Source organism: Babylonia areolata, chromosome 28 (assembly GCF_041734735.1).
Source record: "Babylonia areolata isolate BAREFJ2019XMU chromosome 28, ASM4173473v1, whole genome shotgun sequence".
Classification (NCBI taxonomy): domain Eukaryota; kingdom Metazoa; phylum Mollusca; class Gastropoda; order Neogastropoda; family Buccinidae; genus Babylonia; species Babylonia areolata.
This window is the reverse complement of record NC_134903.1, coordinates 10847350-10867287: the sequence shown is the minus strand read 5'-3', so window position 1 is coordinate 10867287 and position 19938 is coordinate 10847350. Positions and strand designations below refer to the sequence as shown.

The 19938-nt window shown below is 45.4% G+C and overlaps 1 protein-coding gene across 1 annotated transcript in view; it reads left to right on the top strand.

Annotated features, from left to right (window-relative positions):
- The window catches only part of LOC143301854 (uncharacterized), a 102146-nt gene extending 82457 nt beyond the window's left edge, over positions 1-19689 (top strand). Inside the window, exons 5-12 of the mRNA XM_076616270.1 lie at positions 185-340; positions 897-972; positions 3516-3640; positions 5429-5552; positions 9696-9787; positions 10908-12800; positions 14093-14226; positions 14670-19689. Of these exons, the coding sequence (XP_076472385.1) occupies positions 253-340; positions 897-972; positions 3516-3640; positions 5429-5552; positions 9696-9787; positions 10908-12800; positions 14093-14226; positions 14670-14717 (2580 nt within the window). The 5' untranslated portion in view covers positions 185-252 and the 3' untranslated portion in view covers positions 14718-19689. The remainder of the gene's footprint in view (positions 1-184; positions 341-896; positions 973-3515; positions 3641-5428; positions 5553-9695; positions 9788-10907; positions 12801-14092; positions 14227-14669) is intronic.
- Positions 19690-19938: the final 249 nt, after the last annotated feature.

The following is a 19938-nucleotide window of genomic DNA, read 5'->3' as shown; positions in this document are numbered from 1 at the left end:
TTGTTGTTATTTTTGTCATTTCTGCTGTTGTTGTTGTTGTTGTCTGTTGTTGTTGCTGTCCTCCTCCTCCTCATCATCATTATTGTCATTAATATTGTCATCATCATCATCATCATTATTATTACCATTCTCATCGTTCCTGTCTCTCCCCCCCCTCCCCTCCCTTCCCCCCCTATCATTACAGGTAACCCCAAAGCGAGGCCGGAGGACATCCAGAACTGTTTCTGCGAGCTGGAGAAGGGGGTGTACTACATGAAGCCCCAGGTGCCCCTGGGCCCCACCTCCTACTGCCAGCCCTTCCGTGACACCTGCCGCAAGGGCCAGCAGCCCACGCAGAAAGGTCCGTCCCCACAGAGTTGTGTGTCTGCTGTGTGTTGGATGTGTTGGCGTTTAGTGGTTGTGTGTTGTGTGGGGTTTTTTGTGGGTTTTTTTTTTTTGTCTTTAGTGGTGTGGAATTTAGAGTGTGGAGTTGATTGATGTGTTTGTGGTGTGTTTTTGGAGATGTGGAGTTGATGTGTTTGTAGTGTGTTTGGCCATGTGGAGTTAATGTGTTAGAAGCGTGTTTGGAGGTGTGGAGTTAATGTGTTTTTGTCGTGTGTTTGGCTATGTGGATTTGATGTGTTTTGTAGTGTGTTTGGAGATATGATGTGGAGTTGATGTGTTAAAAGTGTGTTTAGAGATGTGGAGTTAATGTGTCGGTAGTGTGGAGATGTGGAGTTAATGTGTTGCAAGTGTGTTGGGAGATGCGGAGTTAATGTGTTTGTGGTGTGTTTGGAGACTTACCCCAGAATCTTGAACACACACACACACACACACGCACACATGTACACGAGAGAGAGAGAGGGGGGGGGTGGGAGGGGATTTTGACCCATGAAAATTTGTGCTCTGGTTTTCAGGGAGATGCGAGCCCTGCCCCAAGAACACGGTGCAAGATGTGGACGACCACTTTTTCCTGTGTCGCCCCCAGAGAAAGTAAGTTAACCTTTTCCGTCTGTCATGAGCAGAGAATTTTGAGTCACTGTTCCCCTTGTGTCATCTCCAGAGAAAGTAGGTCAATTAACCCTCTGTTACCCCCAGAGAAAGTAGGTCAATTAACCCTCTGTTACCCCCAGAGAAAGTAGGTCACTTTTCCTATGTTGCCCCCAGAGAAAATTCAGTCACTTTTACCTCTGTTGCCCAGAGAGAAAGTGAGTCATTTGTCACAGTACTTACGATATCCTTTTGGTACCTCCACAAACATCATTAAGATTTCCTTTCCTCACCTCCACAAACATCATTAAGATTTCCTTTCCTCACCTCCACAAACAGTATTAAGATTTCCTTTCCTTACCTCCACAAACAATATTAGGATTTTCTTTTCTTGCAACCAGTATTTGGATTTCCTTTTCTTACCTCCACAAACAGAATTTTTGACTTCCTTTCCTTACTTTCCTAAACTTTATTTGGATTTCTTGTTACTGCCAACAATGTTGAGATTTCCTTTCCCTGCCTCCACAATCGATATTTGGATTTGCTTTCCAAGCAAGTTGTGAAAACTGAGAACATCATAGTTTCACTTTCTCAAGGAGGTGTCACTGTGTTTGGACACATCCATATACCCTTCACCACATCTGACAGACAGGTTGCCTGATCAGCAGCGTAACCCAACGCACTTTGGCCTGGAGTGCATGCATACGTTTGTGTACCTGTCAGAGTGGATTTCTTGGGCAGAGATTTAGCCAGAGGACACGACACGTACGTCGCCACAGGTTCTTTTTCAGTGCATGAAGTGCATGCTGCACACATGACCTCGGGTTATTGTCTTATCCAAACGAGTAGATGCTCGTTTTGATTTTCCAGTCAACCTTTGAAGAAAAAGGCCAGATCAGGATTCAAACCCAGACCCTCGCCGACACTGCATTGGCAGTTCGACATCTTGTCCGTTCTGCTTCCATCCTCTTAAGCAAACCAGGAAGGAAGAGAGAAAAGCTAGCCTACTCAAGGCTGTGACCATGTTTCCGCCGAAACAATGGTACAGATTATTTAAGGAGTATTTCCTTACTGTCCACTCTGTACTAAAACATAGTGTGAATGTGCATGTGTATGTTTATGTCAAACTGGGTCAGTTTCGTTTTCCTGTCATTGGTTCTGGTATCTTTTTCGTCTGCATTGCAGCTTTGGCTGTTCATTTGGCGTCTGCATTGCAGCTTTGGCTGTTCATTTGGCGTCTGCATTGCAGCTTTGGCTGTTCATTTGGCGTCTGCATTGCAGCTTTGGCTGTTCATTTGGCGTCTGCATTGCAGCTTTGGCTGTTCATTTGGCGTCTGCATTGCAGCTTTGGCTGTTCATTTGGCGTCTGCATTGCAGCTTTGGCTGTTCATTTGGCGTCTACATTGCAGCTTTGGCTGTTCATTTGGCGTCTGTATTGCAGCTTTGGCTGTTCATTTGGCGTCTGCATTGCAGCTTTGGCTGTTCATTTGGCGTCTGCATTGCAGCTTTGGCTGTTCATTTGGCGTCTGCATTGCAGCTTTGGCTGTTCATTTGGCGTCTGCATTGCAGCTTTGGCTGTTCATTTGGCGTCTGCATTGCAGCTTTGGCTGTTCATTTGGCGTCTGCATTGCAGCTTTGGCTGTTCATTTGGCGTCTGCATTGCAGCTTTGGCTGTTCATTTGGCGTCTGCATTGCAGCTTTGGCTGTTCAGTTTGAGTCAGAAACTTCCCTGTTTTCAATTGTGCTCTGTTGTGTTTGATGAAGACACTGAAGTGTGTGCGATGAACATAGTGAAGCGGAGAGAGAATGGGGGAAAGGAGTGGGAGTGGGGGAATCCTAAAGAATGTTTAGCTTGTTGACTTGGACGGAAAATGGCCACAAAAAAAATCCCAGTTTGACATTTGTCAGAAAAAAATTTTTTGGAATAAATTTTTTTTTTTTAAATCCCAACTTGACATTTTTCAAAACTGGAAAAGCAAGAAACCACCCATCTGAAAAATGAAAATAGAATCCATCTCGATAAAACCTGGTTTTAGTCCATGGAAGGGTTCGTGCCATTTTGTCTTGTGTTTCATCCATGATGTATAATTATGTAGAGTAGTTTTGGCTAAATGCGTGCTCATTTTCCCCCCGACAAGATTTAGACGGAATGCCTGGCTGAACGGGATTGATGTGTTGTTGAAGCCTAGATGGAATTAAGTCGGGAACAGTGCTGTATTGTATGCTGCACGAATGACAAGGGTACAGGGATTGTCTCAGCTTCTTCACAATACATGGTCCAGCATTGCAGATGCCATGGGCAACACCAGTGTCAATGAAAATTACACCGCCTTTCTTGTTTTGTGTGTGTGTTTGTGTTTCACAGTGTGTGTGTGTGTGTGTGTGTGACTAGCTGACATGTCATGTGTGTGTGTGTGACTGACATGTCATGTGTGTGTGTGTGTGTGAGTGACTAGCTGACATGTCGTGTGTATGTGTGTGTGTGAGATGTGACTAACTGACGTGTGTGTGTGTCCCCCCCCCAACCCCCCACCTCCTGTCCCTAGCTGCACAGCCATGGGTCTGGCCACAGAGGAGTTTGGGAGCACGGAGAAGGAGACGGTGTGCGCCAGACCCCCACCAACCCCCTCGCACCCCCCTCTCTCCACCACCCACCTCACCACCACCTCCGGTAAGTCGTGTCAAGGGTGAGGACCGTGAGGAGAACAGTAATAACGATGATGATGATGGCGGTGATGGTAATGACAGGGACGGTGATGAGGATAACGATGATAGTAATGATGATGATAACAGTGATTAGATTTTGATTATTATGATAACAGGTATGTTAATGATAGTTATGATGATAATGATAACAGTGATTAGATTTTGATTATTATGATAACAGGTTTGTTAATGATTGTTACAGTGATAATGATAACAGTGATCAGATTTTGATTATTATGAAAACAGGTATGTTAATGATTGTTACGATGATAATGTTAACTGATTAGATTTCAATTATTATGATAACAGGTATGTTAATGATAGTTATGATGATAATGATATATTAGTGATGAGATTTTTTATTATTATGGTAGCAGTTATGTTAGCATTAATGGTAATGGTAGAGGGGACCGTTCCGTTAGTAATGGTAACAAAATAAACAAAATATGGCTGCAAAACACATCCTTACAATTCTTCTTGTGTGTGTGTGTGTCAGTGTGTGTGTGTGTGTGCTTACTTTGTCACTGACACGGTCCATTTGTCTTGCTTTTAGTCCTGATTATATAACGCCCAATGGCGTTAATGTATGTAGCCTTTATTTTGCATCGGCATTGATGATGCTTGTTAGGGCTCTGGGCCTCTATGCTAATGGTGTGGAGTGCATTAGATACAGACCCATTATCATTATTATCATTCTTGATATTAACAGTGATGACAACGGCTACGACAGTAACAGGAACTATGACAGTGATGAATGTGGCTCAGGCACAGGGGGAAGTCTACACACATAATGCTGGCCTGTGAGAGTGGTAGGAAAAGACCTCCACCCATGCCTTCCACATTACACAGCTGGGGTTTGAACCCAGGACCCTAGCATTGGAAAGTCCAGCGGTAGAACTGTGAGGTACAACACTCAGCTTAGAATAGAGAGAAAGTCCAGCAGTAGAACTGTGAGGTACAACACTCAGCTTAGAATAGAGAGAAAGTCCAGCGGTAGAACTGTGAGATACAACACTCAGCTTAGAATAGAGAGAAGGTCCAGCAGTACAGCTGTGAGGTACAACACTCAGCTTAGAATAGAGAGAAAGTCCAGCAGTAGAACTGTGAGGTACAACACTCAGCTTAGAATAGAGAGAAAGTCCAGCGGTACAACTGTGAGGTACAACACTCGGCTTAGAATAGAGATTTAATGAAGCTTACAGCTGGGCCAACATCAGACTGAAAGCTGTTTGATCAATGGTTCTCCACTGCAGTGGGAATTCATGTACGCCTTTAGTCTTTGGTAAAGAACTATGACTCTCAAGCTAGGAGGCAAGACTGCACTGGCTCTTAGTGCTGCAGCCTTGGGGGCTAGTAGGCCTTGGGGTACCATCCCAATGCCAGCTGTCCTCAAACCGTCTTGGCCGAGAGAGTGGGGATGTTAACAACTCGGGCAAGACACTCTCCACTATAATCAAATTCTAGCCCAGATCGTCAGGACAGCAGTTGCCTCCTCTGCTGTTCCAATGGTCGTAGATGGACATGACTGACTATTGTACAACACCCTGACCAGACACAGGCAGGACTCAGGTCCAGGAGCCAGTAGCATTGTTCGGACGGAAGAGCCTAGTATGGTCGTAACCCGCTAACATAGGCATTTAGTCTTGTGTAATTGTCAAAACGCCAGAACCAAGCAATGCAGCTGGCTCCAGGAGTCTAGGACTGAAAGGTTAGTGGTGGAGCCATGGTGGTCAGAGTGTCGGTTTTGTGGCAGTGGTGGGGGTGGTGAAGCTGACGACGAAGAAGTCGACGGTGGTGGTGGACAAGGAGCCTGTGCCCCCGTCTGTGGCCCCGGTTCTGGAGGCTGAGGGAGGGGCCACCTTCACTGTCACACACATGTGAGTCACCTCTCGTGTTGTGTTGTGTGCTGTGTTGTTCTGTGTTACGCTGTGCTGTTGTGTGTCATGCTGTGCTGTTGTGTGTTATGCTGTGCTGTTGTGTGTTATGCTGTTACGCTGTGCTGTTGTGTGTTATGCTGTTACGCTGTGCTGTTGTGTGCTGTGTTGTTCTGTATGTGCTGTGCTGTTGTGTGTTATGCTGTGCTGTTGTGTGTCATGCTGTGCTGTTGTGTGTCATGCTGTGCTGTTGTGTGTCATGCTGTGCTGTTGTGTGCTGTGTTGTTCTGTATGTGCTGTGCTGTTGTGTGTTATGCTGTGCTGTTGTGTGTCATGCTGTGCTGTTGTGTGTCATGCTGTGCTGTTGTGTGTTATGCTGTTACGCTGTGCTGTTGTGTGCTGTGTTGTTCTGTATGTGCTGTGCTGTTGTGTGTTATGCTGTGCTGTTGTGTGTCGTGCTGTGCTGTTGTGTGCTGTGTTGTTCTGTGCGTGCTGTGCTGTTGTGTTGTGTGTTATGCTGTGCTGTTGTGTGTCATGCTGTGCTGTTGTGTGTTATGCTGTGCTGTTGTGTGCTGTGTTGTTCTGTGTGTGCTGTGCTGTTGTGTTGTGTGTTATGCTGTGCTGTTGTGTGTTATGCTGTGCTGTTGTGTGTCATGCTGTGCTGTTGTGTGCTGTGTTGTTCTGTATGTGCTGTGCTGTTGTGTTGTGTGTTATGCTGTGCTGTTGTGTGTCATGCTGTGCTGTTGTGTGCTGTGTTGTTCTGTGTGTGCTGTGCTGTTGTGTGTTATGCTGTGCTGTTGTGTGTCATGCTGTGCTGTGGTGTTCTGTGTGTGCTGTGCTGTTGTGTTGTGTGTTATGCTGTGCTGTTGTGTGTCATGCTGTTACGCTGTGCTGTTGTGTGCTGTGTTGTTCTGTATGTGCTGTGCTGTTGTGTGTTATGCTGTGCTGTTGTGTGTCATGCTGTGCTGTTGTGTGCTGTGTTGTTCTGTATGTGCTGTGCTGTTGTGTGTTATGCTGTGCTGTTGTGTGTCATGCTGTGCTGTTGTGTGTCATGCTGTGCTGTTGTGTGTCATGCTGTGCTGCTGTTGTGTGTTATGCTGTGCTGTTGTGTGTTATGCTGTGCTGTTGTGTTGTGTGTCATGCTGTGCTGTTGTGTTATGCTGTGCTGTTGTGTGTTATGCTGTGCTGTTGTGTGTTATGCTGTGCTGTTGTGTTGTGTGTCATGCTGTGCTGTTGTGTGATGCTGTGCTGTTGTGTTATGCTGTGCTGTTGTGGTGTGTGTTATGCTGTGCTGTTGTGTGTCATGCTGTGCTGTTGTGTGTTGTGCTGTGCTGTTGTGTGTCATGCTGTGCTGTTGTGTGTCATGCTGTGCTGTTGTGTGTTATGTTGTGTGTCATGCTGTGCTGTTGTGTGTCATGCTGTGCTGTTGTGTGTTGTGCTGTGCTGTTGTGTGTCATGCTGTGCTGTTGTGTTATGCTGTGCTGTTGTGTGTCATGCTGTGCTGTTGTGTGTTGTGCTGTGCTGTTGTGTGTCATGCTGTGCTGTTGTGTGTCATGCTGTGCTGTTGTGTGTTGTGCTGTGCTGTTGTGTGTTGTGCTGTGCTGTTGTGTGTCATGCTGTGCTGTTGTGTGTCATGCTGTGCTGTTGTGTGTTGTGCTGTGCTGTTGTGTGTCATGCTGTGCTGTTGTGTGTCATGCTGTGCTGTTGTGTGTTGTGCTGTGCTGTTGTGTGTCATGCTGTGCTGTTGTGTTATGCTGTGCTGTTGTGTGTCATGCTGTGCTGTTGTGTGTCATGCTGTGCTGTTGTGTGTCATGCTGTGCTGTTGTGTGTCATGCTGTGCTGTTGTGTGTTGTGCTGTGCTGTTGTGTGTCATGCTGTGCTGTTGTGTGTCATGCTGTGCTGTTGTGTGTTATGTTGTGTGTCATGCTGTGCTGTTGTGTGTCATGCTGTGCTGTTGTGTGTCATGCTGTGCTGTTGTGTGTCATGCTGTGCTGTTGTGTGTTATGTTGTGTGTCATGCTGTGCTGTTGTGTGTCATGCTGTGCTGTTGTGTGTTATGCTGTGCTGTTGTGTGTCATGCTGTGCTGTTGTGTGTCATGCTGTGCTGTTGTGTGTTGTGCTGTGCTGTTGTGTGTCATGCTGTGCTGTTGTGTGTCATGCTGTGCTGTTGTGTGTCATGCTGTGCTGTTGTGTGTCATGCTGTGCTGTTGTGTGTCGTGCTGTGCTGTTGTGTTGTTCTGTATGTGCTGTGCTGTTGTGTGTCGTGCTGTGCTGTTGTGTGTCGTGCTGTGCTGTTGTGTGCTGTGCTGTTGTGTGCTGTGCTGTGCTGTGCTGTGCTGTCAGTCCAGCCTTCCGTCCATTTCTATATTCGTGTGAGTGTGTGTGTGTGATTGTTTGTACCTGCAGTTTAAAGTTTTGTCTTGGTGTATAGGTACACATGTATGTGTTGTTGTTTTCATGTGCAAGAGGTATGTTATCATGCACAATTGTATATCTGTTTTTTTCCTGTATAGCACTTACAGCCCATTACACAGGGAGTTTGTGCCATATAATTTACTGTCTGTTATTATCATTATTGCTATATTTCTTTATCTTTATCTGAGTATACCACATGTACACACATGATGTCAGCAATATGCAGGAACATCCAGGACAGTCGTATGTAAACAGGCAGACCAACAGACAGACGGGCAGACAGATAAAAATCATATAGATAGAGAAACAGGTAATAATAATAATAATAATGATACACAGTTTTTCTGTAGCGCGATATCCAGCACCAGTGCTGCTCAAAGCACCTTACATCATGGTTGACTATAAACATGCCTTAGAAAACATATCAACCGCTATCTGACAATGGAAAACATCCAGTGTGTTCATATGAATGCAAAAACACCCTAAAGATTATAAAAGCTATGAAGTAAATATGGCTTAGATGAAAACAAAATGCATTTCATAGAACAACCCCCCCCACCCCACCCCACCCACACATATATATAAATGTTCCTCATGTTGTGTGTTGTGTTGTGTTGCATTGCATTGTATTGTATTGTATTGGATTACTTTTTGTCACAACAGCTTACTCTTTGCAGAATTGTTTTCATTCTTCATTTCTTTCTCATCTACCTTTGCTTTTTCCTCACATGTATTTTTCTTTCTTTGTCTCTTTTTTTTTTTTTTTTTTTTAATTGTACGTCATTGAGCTACAGATGAGTTTCTGATTAAAAAAAAAAAAAGAAAAAAGAAAGAAAGAAAGACTTCATGTGAAAATCATGTGACCAATGAACAAGTGCACCAAACCATGAAGAGGTCTGCTGACATCAGTTCAAAAAAGAAAGCTACGCGGGTATGTTCATGCCACAAGATCCAGTTGCCTTGCTAAAACAGTCCTTCGAGGAGCTTGTTGATGGAGGGGGACAGCGGGGAGGACGAAAACAACAACTGATGGACTGACAGCATTACAGAATGGACAGGAAAACTCGACGGAGATCCAGGCCTTGACACACAACTGATGGACTGACAGCATTACAGAATGGACAGGAAAACTCGACGGAGATCCAGGCCTTAACACACAACTGACAGTCCTGTAGGAATCTTGTGAACCGTTCTTCAGTGCAGCGTCTCTCAGTGACTCTTTCACAGAGTTGAGGTTGAAGAAGAATAGAATAGACTAGAATATGTTTTATTACCAAGTGTACCGGGGTCGAAAGGAATATTGGGGGGGGGGGGGATACTACATAACAAGATATGAACATAAATCAAAAATCATACACAAACACAGATACAGTAGAAATTAGGATACATACAAGTGCATATCAATATAAAAACTTGTGCATACTCACACATGCACGCTCTGCATACACACACACACACTCTCTCTCTCTCTCTCTTACATGCGCACGCAGCACGCACACACGCATGTACATTCAGGTAGATGGTTGTTGGTTGAAGAAGGAAATGTTCAAATTCCTGTGACATGTCTGAGTGTTGGTCGGCAGCTTGGCTTTCTATAGCGAAGAGATGACAGTTTCTTGTGTGAATGAAAACAAGTTCCTTTTTTTTTTCTTTTTTTTTATTTGAAGAAAAAAAGAAGGGTGAAAAAAGTAAAGGAAGAAAAAAATGTTGGATTGGATTTTGATTGTTGCAGTGTTGTGTTGAGCGTGAGCGGCGTGGTGTTGCTGATTCTGATCGTCATGGTGACGGTGTGTGCCCGGCGGAAAGGGTGGTGCGGACAGAGGGGTGAGTTGTTTCCCTTCGTTGCTGGTTTTCTGATGTCTTTCCACATCTTGTGTTTTTATGGGTTTTTTTTTTAGACAATTTGTAGAAAAAGTGTTGCAGTTTATTGAGATTTTCATCTGTTTTGTTTGTAAGTGTGTATGCGTGTGTGCTTTTGTTGGTTTTTTTTGTGTTGTTTTGTTTTTTGATTGAGAGAAAATCAACATAGTTGTTGAGATACAGAGTCTCTATCAGTGCAATTGAAGAATATTATTATTATCAGTTCTTATAGATTGTGTATATCTTCCACTAGAGACCTTCTTCTTCTTCTTCTTCTGCGTTCACTCGTATGCACACGAGTGGGCTTTTACGTGTATGACCGTTTTTACCCCGCCATGTAGGCAGCCATACTCCGTTTTCAGGGGTGTGTGCATGCTGGGTATGTTCTTGTTTCCATAACCCACCGAACACTGACATGGATTACAGGATCTTTAACGTGCGTATTTGATCTTCTGCTTGCATATAAACACGAAGGGGGTTCAGGCACTAGCAGGTCTGCACATATGTTGACCTGGGAGATCGTAAAAATCTCCACCCTTCACCCACCAGGTGCCGTCACCGTGATTCGAACCGGGGACCCTCAGATTGACAGTCCAACGCTTTAACCACTCGGCTATTGCGCCCGTCGGCTAGAGACCAAGTTCTCATGGCTTTCGAAACGCGTAGTCATTTTGCACAGCAAACTGCCCACCTGGGTAGAGCTGACTGACAGCTGCCTTGAGGCGCTCATCATTGGTTTCCTGTGTCATTTTGTCAGGTTTCAGTCAAGCGCACATTCACACACAATCAGTATAGTTCAGTAGTATGACACATTGTGAACTACTCCATGTATGTATCAGTATGACTCTTTGTGAGCTACTCATTGTGAACTACATGTTGTGAAACACTGTGTGTGGGTGACAGTATAACACATTGTGAACTACTGGGTGTATGTATCAATATGAAACATTTGTGAACCACTTATTTTGTGAACCACACGTTGTGAACTACTGCGTGTGTGTATCAGTAAGACACATTGTGAACCATTCATTGTGAACTACACGTTCTGAACCACACTGTGTATGTGTGCTTGTGTGTGTGTTAGGAACGTGTCAGCGCCACTGTGACCTGGAGAGCCGGCGCTACCCGCCCAACGCCCCGCGCTGCGACAACGACAACGCCAGCGACGACTCCTGCTGCGCCTGTGCCGACAGCTGCCTGGCCTCCCCTTCCTCCTCCTCCTCCACCGGCAAGGGCGGGGGAGGGGGCGGAAAGAACTGCGGCGGCAAGTCTGGCGGCGGTTCCGCCCACCCCTGCAAGCACGTGCCCATGCTGGAGGGGTACATGAACGGGAAGTGCGGTGGGGGTCCAATGATTGGCGGCTGTGGCGGTGGTGACCACTTCTCAGAGCCGCTGTACAACAGCATCAGCCATCACCACGACGAGTCCAAGCTGAACGGCAGTGGGGGAAAGAACCTTGGCAGTGGCGGCATGATGTACCAGAATGTCAACGGCTTTCCCCCACCAAACATGCTGACGCAGCAGGACTTCAGCAAGTCACCACCACCGCTACCGCCACAAGACTTTGACTACAACTACCCCAGCAAGGTCCAGCTGCCGTCGATGGGGAGCGAGGAGGAGGAGGGGGGAGAGGAGGGGTTGAAGAAAGGGCTGTGTGATGCAGGGAAGGGTGGAGAGGCAGGGGGTGGCGGGGGCAAGGGGAAGGATCGGGAGGACTTCACGGAGACGGACCCCCTCCTGCCCAACCTGGAGGTAGGGTCCCACCCTCCCGCTGCTCCTCTGAGGGGGATTCTTCGCAACGGCGCCAATCGTCCGGAAGCTGTGGCTGCAAGAGCTGGAGGAGACGGAAGGGAGGTAGGGGGAGGAGGAGGAGGGGGAGGTAACCGCCCCAACCTGAGCATGCTTTTGAGTTCTGTGGAGGGGTCATCAGCCCAGTCGCAGGAGGTGGGTGTTGGTGTGGGTGGGGTTGCTCCAGCGGCCAACCTGCCGTACCTGAGCCAGCTGGTGTCGTCCCCGCACAGCGTTCAGGGGACCCCCCACCCTCCACCACCCCCCACCCAGCCCCGAGTCCAGCACCAGCAGTTGCAGCAGCAGCAGGCGACCGTTCCTTCGGAGCCGCCACAGCACGTGCACGAACTGCCGCCACAGCTGCGACGCCACTTGCTTCAACAGCAGCAACAGCAACAACAACAGCAAGATCAGCATCAACAGGAAGGGTCGACGCTGCCCCTGCGTTTGTTACCAACAACAACAGCCACGGCCACCACCAACACCCGACATCCTCCCCCTCTCCCCCCACCGGTCAACACCAGCCTGGTTCAGATGGACGAATTGAAGCCGGCCATGTCGCTTCAGCCCAGCCCCACCGGCCCCACCCCTCCTCCTCCCGCCCCCAACAACACCACCACCACCTCCCCTTCCCCCGCCACTGCCCCCAGAGGTGGGGGAGGAGCCGCCAACGTCAGTGAGGGGAAAGACCGAGGGTCCCCGGCGCGCATCAACCCCTCCCAGCAGAAAGAGGTTCGGGGAGGAGGGAACGGTCGGGATTCGAACTCGGGCCGAAAGAAGATGACAACGGAGACTTCAGACACAAAACCTCCCACGGAGGTGGGGGAGGAGAAAGACAGGGAAGGGGGTGCAGGGTTGGAGCGACAACAGCAACAACAACAACAACGAGGTCAAGGGGGGCTGGACGACGAAACGTTACGAAAGGAGGCGCTACCTGTGGCGTCATCACCTGTGGGGGAGGAGGAGGAGACGACGAGGAAGAGCGTTGGGGGCAGCTCGGGGCTCGGGGAGTCGCTGGACCTGTCCTCGCCGCTGTCCTTGCCCTCAGAGGATGGCCGGAGGTCAAGGTCGCTGTACCGGCGCAGCAACAGCGAGGCATCGCGCAGCGTCAGTCCCCAGCTCCCGCTGCCCCCCTCCCGCAGTATTTCCTCCCCCGGGGACAAGAATCGGCCCTACGCTGTGGTTAAACGTGAGTTGGGTTTTTGTGTGTGTGTGTTTGTGTGTGTGTGTTTTATTGCATTCCTTTTTTTTTCTTTCGTTTTTTTTCGTGAATGTGAAAACATCGGTCACCAAAAAATACCTGAGCAGTGCATGAACCAGTGTTGATGTTTCTGCGATGAGGAAGGTTCTCCTCTCTTTTTCTCTGTTGGCAGTTGGGGATGTTGGGGTGGGAGTTCTGTTTGAAGTATATTTGTATGATTGTTTGTGTATTTGTTCATGTATTGATTTGTGTTTTTTTGTTTGGTTGTTTATGTATTTATTTGAGTGTGTGGGGTTTACCCGTTTTTGTTGTTGTTTGTTCGTTTATTTGTAAATATTGTTTTGTATTTGTGCATCTGTTTAAAGTATGTTTGTTTGATTGTTTGTGTTTTTGTTTATGTGGTGATTTGTTGTTGTTTTTTTATTTATGTATTTGCGCGAGTGGTGTTGGTTTTTTTGTTGTTGTTTGTTTACTTGTAAATTTTGTATTTATTTGTGTGTGTGTTTTTGTATTTATTTATTGTAAGTACGGACTTTTTGGATGACAGCATGATGCTGATCCAGGCCTCCCCCCAGTCTTGCAGCAGCTCTGAGTGTCAGCTTGATCTGCCTTCAACACGTTCACCTGTACAAGTGGTTTGTGACGATGATGATGATGATGATATGGATACTTATTCAGCGCCTGTCCTCGGTCAGAGACCAAGCTCTAAGCGCTTCACAAACTCAGGGTCATTTGCACAACAGGCTGCCTTCCTGGGTAGAGCTGATTGACGGCTGCCACTGGGTGCTCATCATTCGTTTCCTGTGTCATTCAGTCAGATTTCAGGCAGGCACACATACACACTCATACAGACGCATAACGTTTTATGTGTATGACCGTTTTGTTTATTTACCCAGCCATCTAGGCAGCCATACTCCGTTTCCGGGAGTGTGCATGCTGGGTATGTTCTTGTTCATAACCCTCTGAACTCTGAAATGGATTACAGGATCTTTAATGTGTGTGTTTGATTGTCTGTGTGCGTATACACACGAAGGGGGTTCAGGCACTAGCAGGTCAGCACATTATGTTGACCCGGGGGATAGAAAAAATCTCCACCCTTTCCCACCAGGCACAGTTACCGAGGTTCAAACCCGGGACCCTCAGATTGAAAGTCCAGCTCTTTAACCACTCGGCTTTTGCACCCTTATGCGTTTTTCTTGTTACGTTTAGGTATGTCTGTTTATTGATTGATTGATTGATTGATTTGTGAGTGTAACTGTGGATTTTACCGTGTGGAACAGCCATGCAGAGTGACCAATCGCTGGACGCCTTGTCGTCCAGTCCTGATCATGTGACGGAGCTGACACGCCCTCTGGACTCTGCCGGTCAGCAGTACCCACTGCAGAGCTTCCGTAGTGGTTCACCGCACAGACTGGTCAGTGTGTTGTGTGTGTGTGTGTTGTGTGTGTGTGTGTGTGTGTGTGTGTGTGAATTTGTGTTTAAGTGACTGAGTGTCTGTATGTGTGTGTGTGTGTGTGTGTGTGTGTGTGTGTGTGAATTTGTGTTTAAGTGATTGAGTGTCTGTATGTACATGTGTGTCTGTGTTGTGTGTGTGTGTGTTGTGTGTGTGTGAATTTGTGTTTAAGTGATTGAGTGTCTGTATGTACATGTGTGTGTGTGTGTGTTGTGTGTGTGTGTGTGTGAATTTGTGTTTAAGTGATTGAGTGTCTGTATGTACATGTGTGTGTGTGTGCATGTTTGTGTGTGTGTGTTGAGAGAGGGGCTGGAGAGGGGGGGGGGATGATACTTGTGTTTACACACAAATGTTTGCACTTGCTTTGAAAATAATGGGACTTGTCTGTTTTGATTTTTTTTCAGTCCTCTCAAGACTCTTCGGACGAACCAGACGAGGCTGAGAATGCCTGATAGCGGCCTCCCATTAAAGGACAGGAGATGTTCCCACATTCAGAAAGCAAAACAACAAACGACACGACTAGCGCAGTGAATGCATTGCTGTGTTTAAGACAAAAACAACAACAGGGGTACAGGAATTTGGGCTGCACACACGGGTTTTGACCCTGATGGTTCTAGAGAGGATACAGACAAGGAGTGAGTGTGTTCGTTGTGTTTGGGGGAAAAAAGAGACAGGGAATAAATCTTTTCCACTCTCTGCTGGTTAGAAGACAAGTGATTCTGTTTGTCGACGTTGTGAAGAGAGAGACCTGGCAGCGAAGCTTTGAGTTCACGAATCTCTAGTCGTTGAACAGGAGAAAGAATGGGAAACGAGAAAACTTGATTTGGAATTTTGTTCTTCGAAGGATCTACACATTGAAAGAGGAGAGACGGAGAGAGACAGAGAGAGAAAAGAAAGAAAAAGAAAAGAGGCATTTCACCCTGCTGTTTTTTGGTGTGTGTTTTTTTTTCCCTCCAAGTGTGCAACTTGAGACAGGCACTTGTGTTTGGGTTGACGCCATGAAAGGTTTGAAGCGAAGTGAAAATCATGCGGTCGTAGCAGTTTTCATCCGCTATTCCATTTTTTTTTTTTTTTCATTGCCGTGATGGACAGTTTTCTTTTTCTTTTTTTGCCATTGAAACTTGTGCCAGTGTCTAAGCCGTGGAAGAGCGTTTTCCTTCTGTGAGATGTTGAAACAGAAGGCTTTGTGTAAAGTTCAGGCAAAAAGACCGATTTTCTTCTGGTGGTGAATGTGTGTGTGTGTGTGTGTGTGTGTGTGTGTGGTCGTTGGATTCCCACATTGTAGTGCCGTCTAAGGCGGAGGGAGGTAATAGTGAGGGTGACATGGATTGTGTCGGATGGGTTTTGTCGTGGTTCAAAGTGTTGGTTGGTGATGATGTTTGTTGGGAAGTGGACTTTGCTTGTTGGAGTTGTGCTTTCAGTCAGTCTCTTGTCTTTGTGTGTGTGTGTGTTGTTGTTGTTTTATTGTGTGGTTTTTTTTTCTTCTTCATTCTTTGCTGTTGTTTTTGGTTGTTGTCTGCCAATGTGTCTGTGTTGTTTCTGTCTTTGTTTTTTTCTGTCTGTTTCTCTCTCTCTCTCTCTTCCCTCTCTCTCTCTCTCTCTTCCCACTCTCTCTTTCTTCCCACTGTCTCTGCCTCTCCCAGTCATTTAATTTCTCTGTTTTTTCTCTCTCTCTCTCTCTCATCTTTTAACTTGTACTACAAACTCCTGACTGAAGTGGAAGTGATTCAGAAAATGCTCAATAATTGGAAAGGTACACTCTTTGAAATGATGGAACTGTTGGAGAAGAGAGGGGAAAAAAAAAAACCCTGAAAAAAAACAACAGCAACCCACAACTTTATGTCACCATGGACAGAGCGGGGATAAAAAAAAAAAAAGAAAAAAAAAGCACAAACCATGTTGCCATGGAGAATGGAATGTGATAGGAATGCGTTGAACAATAACATGCAGACGTTTTGCTGAAGCGGTGATGGTTCAGGGGGTGGGTGTGGGGGGGAGAAAAACGACAGAAAACCAAACGGATGCGGTGTATATTTTTGAGTGTTTGTGACTGGTTTTGAAAAAGAAAGAAAAAAAAAAAAAGGAGGGGTGACATAACGCGTGGTATGTACGTACAAACTTTTCCCCTGGTGAAAGAGAAAGAGTTGTGATGATTGGTAGTGTGCAGGCATTATTGAGGAGGATGGTTTTTTCGCTGCGGAATCGGACGGGTTGTCATGGTTCTTCAGTTGTTGCCCTGGCGACTGGAACACGGGGCGGGGAAAACGGCAGAGAGATTGTGTGAACAAGGCTTTAATTTGAACGATGGAACAGTTTTGTTTTGTTTTGGTGTTTTTCTTCCGAGAGGAGAAAAGTCATGGATATTTTGTGGGTTTCTTTGTGTGAGTGTGTGTGTGCGTGCGTGTGTGTATGTGTGTGTGTGTGTGTTTCACGACTTGTTGAAGTTTGAAGGAACCTTGGAAGAGCAAAACTCTTTTTTTTTTCTTTCTTTTTTTTTTGTTTTGTGAATGGAGCAGAAGGGATGTCAAACACTGAAAGTGTTTGTGAAACTGTATTGTTGATATGCTGAAAAATCAGTAAAAGAGTAAATGAAACATTTGTTTGTAAAATAAAGGGAAAAAAAATATTGTACAAAAGCAAAAACAAACAAACAAACAAAAAAAAAAGCTAAGCTTCAAGTTCAATGCAATGCAAAACAAAGGGAAAGTGAGGGAATTACACGTATACAAATGGCCGGTGCCTGCAAAGAGAGAGAGAGAGAGCTTCTTGTTCAGACGTGAGCGCTTCTCAGTTCTCGGCGTTGGTCACGCATCTTGGGAATCAGAGAACAAGGGATGTGGTGGTCACTGGTGGGGTCCTGGTATCTGATGTACAGCAGCAGCAGAAGAAAAAGGAGAGAGAGAGAGAGCTGTGAAATTCTAAAAGCTCAAACAAGATGGGGACCGAGAAACATTGTGATTGTGTTTGTGTAGATAGGACAGACAGACTATATACAGTGATGCTGAAAGAAGGTTTTGGTCGTCTTTTTTTTTCTTTTTTTTTTGCGACCTCCCTGCAGACATTGTGTCGCTTGTGAAAGACAGACACTGATCAGCTTTTTTGGACAGTGTGCAGTGTAGAAGATGCTACAGGTACCTAAAAGTGCTCAATAGTAATTGACAAAGAGAGAGAAAGAGAAAGAAAAAAGAAAACATGTACACAGTAGCATGCTGAAACAGGAAGAAGAACAACAAATGCATTCTCCGCCCCCCCCCCCCCCAGCCCCTCGCACCCCTTTCCCCCCATATGAAAAACACTCACACACACACACACACACACACACACATATACCCAGACTGTAAGAACAACAAGCAGACATGCTGTTTGATGCCAAGAGCAATCAGACTGCAATTTATTAGTGACATTGTGAACTTTTATCAGGAACAAAATCAGAAAGCAAAGATGCTTTTTTTTTTTGATCAGGTATATCATGAAGTATAGGGCAAAATGGGCTCTTTGTCTGTGGAATGGAGCAAATGTGGAGACAACAATTTTCAACACAAGACGTCGGCAAACTGTGATCCGTTGCATTTAATGAGGACCACACGTACATGTACACACACACACACACACACACACACACACACAAAACAAGGGATCACTTCATCCAACAATGTGTCCACGCTCGCAGAGTGAAAAAACAAACAACAAAGGGAGACAACAACTGCAGTGCCATCGCTGTGTGCGCTAAAAAAAAAAAAAACAAAGCAAAATACCCCAGAAAAGTCCCAAACAATGTGTTTTAACGTGTGTTTTTGTTATTTTTAGTTTGTCGCAATGCTTTGTGTGGTCTGCCATTTTGATGGCAACAGTCCCACAATGCCACAGTGGTGTGGACCGTTGATTTTTGGACAACAGCAGTCCCGAGAGATGGGGCCTGTTCGTTGTGAACAGAGAAAAGGGTCAAATCGACAGGCCCTTTCTGAATGCGGTACCGATGAGTTGAGCAAGAAGTAGTAAGCAGTACGATACCAGCAAGAAATATACCGTGGTTGGAGCTGGCCAGTTACTCTGTGATTAGCTCTGTGTGTGTGTGTGTGTAAAGACAGGGGGAAGGGGCAGACAACTTCAGCAATTGCGCCCCCTGTGTAGGAGTCACTGCCATATTTCTACGCTTTTTTTTTTCTTCTTTTTTTTTTTTTCCGTTTTGTTTTATTTTCAGCATGTTGTGCAAGAGAGGCGGGTTTTTTGTTGTTGTTGTCGTTGTTGTTTTTTTGTTGTTGTTTTTTTTGCTGTGGAGACGAGGATGTGTTGGTTGAACTTATGGATTTAGTGGAAAATTTCATAGCAAGATACGTCAAGCTACATTTTGTGTCGTGAGGATACGTGTTGACTTACAGGTGTATTGTCTGAAATTCTGGTCTTCAGAATGTCATCTACGTTCTTTGTCAGTGTGTCTTGATGATGTGTGTTGTTGACTTGTGCGTTGTTTGAACTTCTGGACATTTTGGAATGTGTCATCGCTGATTCATCTGCATTCTTTGCATCGTGAGAATGTGTGTTAAATTGGGCTTTATCTGATTTTGTTGTTGTTGTTGTCCATGTTCATGTGGTATGAGGTTTCAGTGGTAATGCGTGTGTGCATGTCAAAAAACAACTGTTAGCTGTTTTTTGTTGTAGTGTTCGTATGTTCTTTTTGTCTTGATTTTGTCCGTTAAATACAGGGCTCAAGTAATTCAGATTGGTCCACAAAGTGTTTGTGTGTGTGTGTTGTCTGTATGTGTGTGTGTGCATGTGCATGTTGGACGGGAGATCCAAAAAGAAGAAGGTTAAGCACAGTCCCAGTAGTTCAGTAGAAGTACAGTGTGCTTATAAAGTATGATACTCATTTTGAATTGCATTGATTTTTTTTTTTTTTCTCAAAGAAAAGGAATCAGAAAATCAGGCCTGGAATGCTCAGCGTGAAGATTTACTCACTGAGCCCTGCACATGAGCATTGCTTTGGCTTGTCAAATTCGTCTCAGTAAAGTGGTTTTCACATTCCTGCACATGCATAAGCTGCAAGGAAAGGTGACTTATTTTGGCAGTATTTCCAGAAGTGTGTGTATATATATATATATATATATACTCGTGATTAGAAGGAAAAATGGTATATTTTCTGCACTTTTCCGACATTGTTTTAGCGTGAAAGTCTGCCGAGGCTCTAAACACCTCAGGGTTGAATGTGTTGACAAAGCACATGCTCTGTAACTTTTGCTCCCTGAAGTAAGATACAGGCAGACAACCTTGATCAAGCCCAAGATGCTCACAGATTGAGCCACATAACAGGTGCTTTTGTCTCAGTTTCTGATGTCAAAGAGAGTGTCATTGCTTATTGTTTACATTTAGAAACAAAATTTGAAAAAGAATATTTAGAACTTCAGCAGCATATGCAGACAAGCGTGATTGCCAGAGCCTTTGACTTTTAATTAAAGCTGGGGTTGATAAAGAATAGTTTTTCATTTCCATCAGTACTGCACATAACAGAACAGAAAGTCAGTCACTTTTTTTGTTGTTGTTGTTGTTGTAAAGACTTGGTTCAGAAAATTGGCTCTGAAGTAAATGATTCTCTGTACAACGGTAGTAATGTGTTCTAAGATGTCTAGAGAATGTGTTTCCTGTTAGTCTAGAATGGTAAATGAGACAAGGTATGTA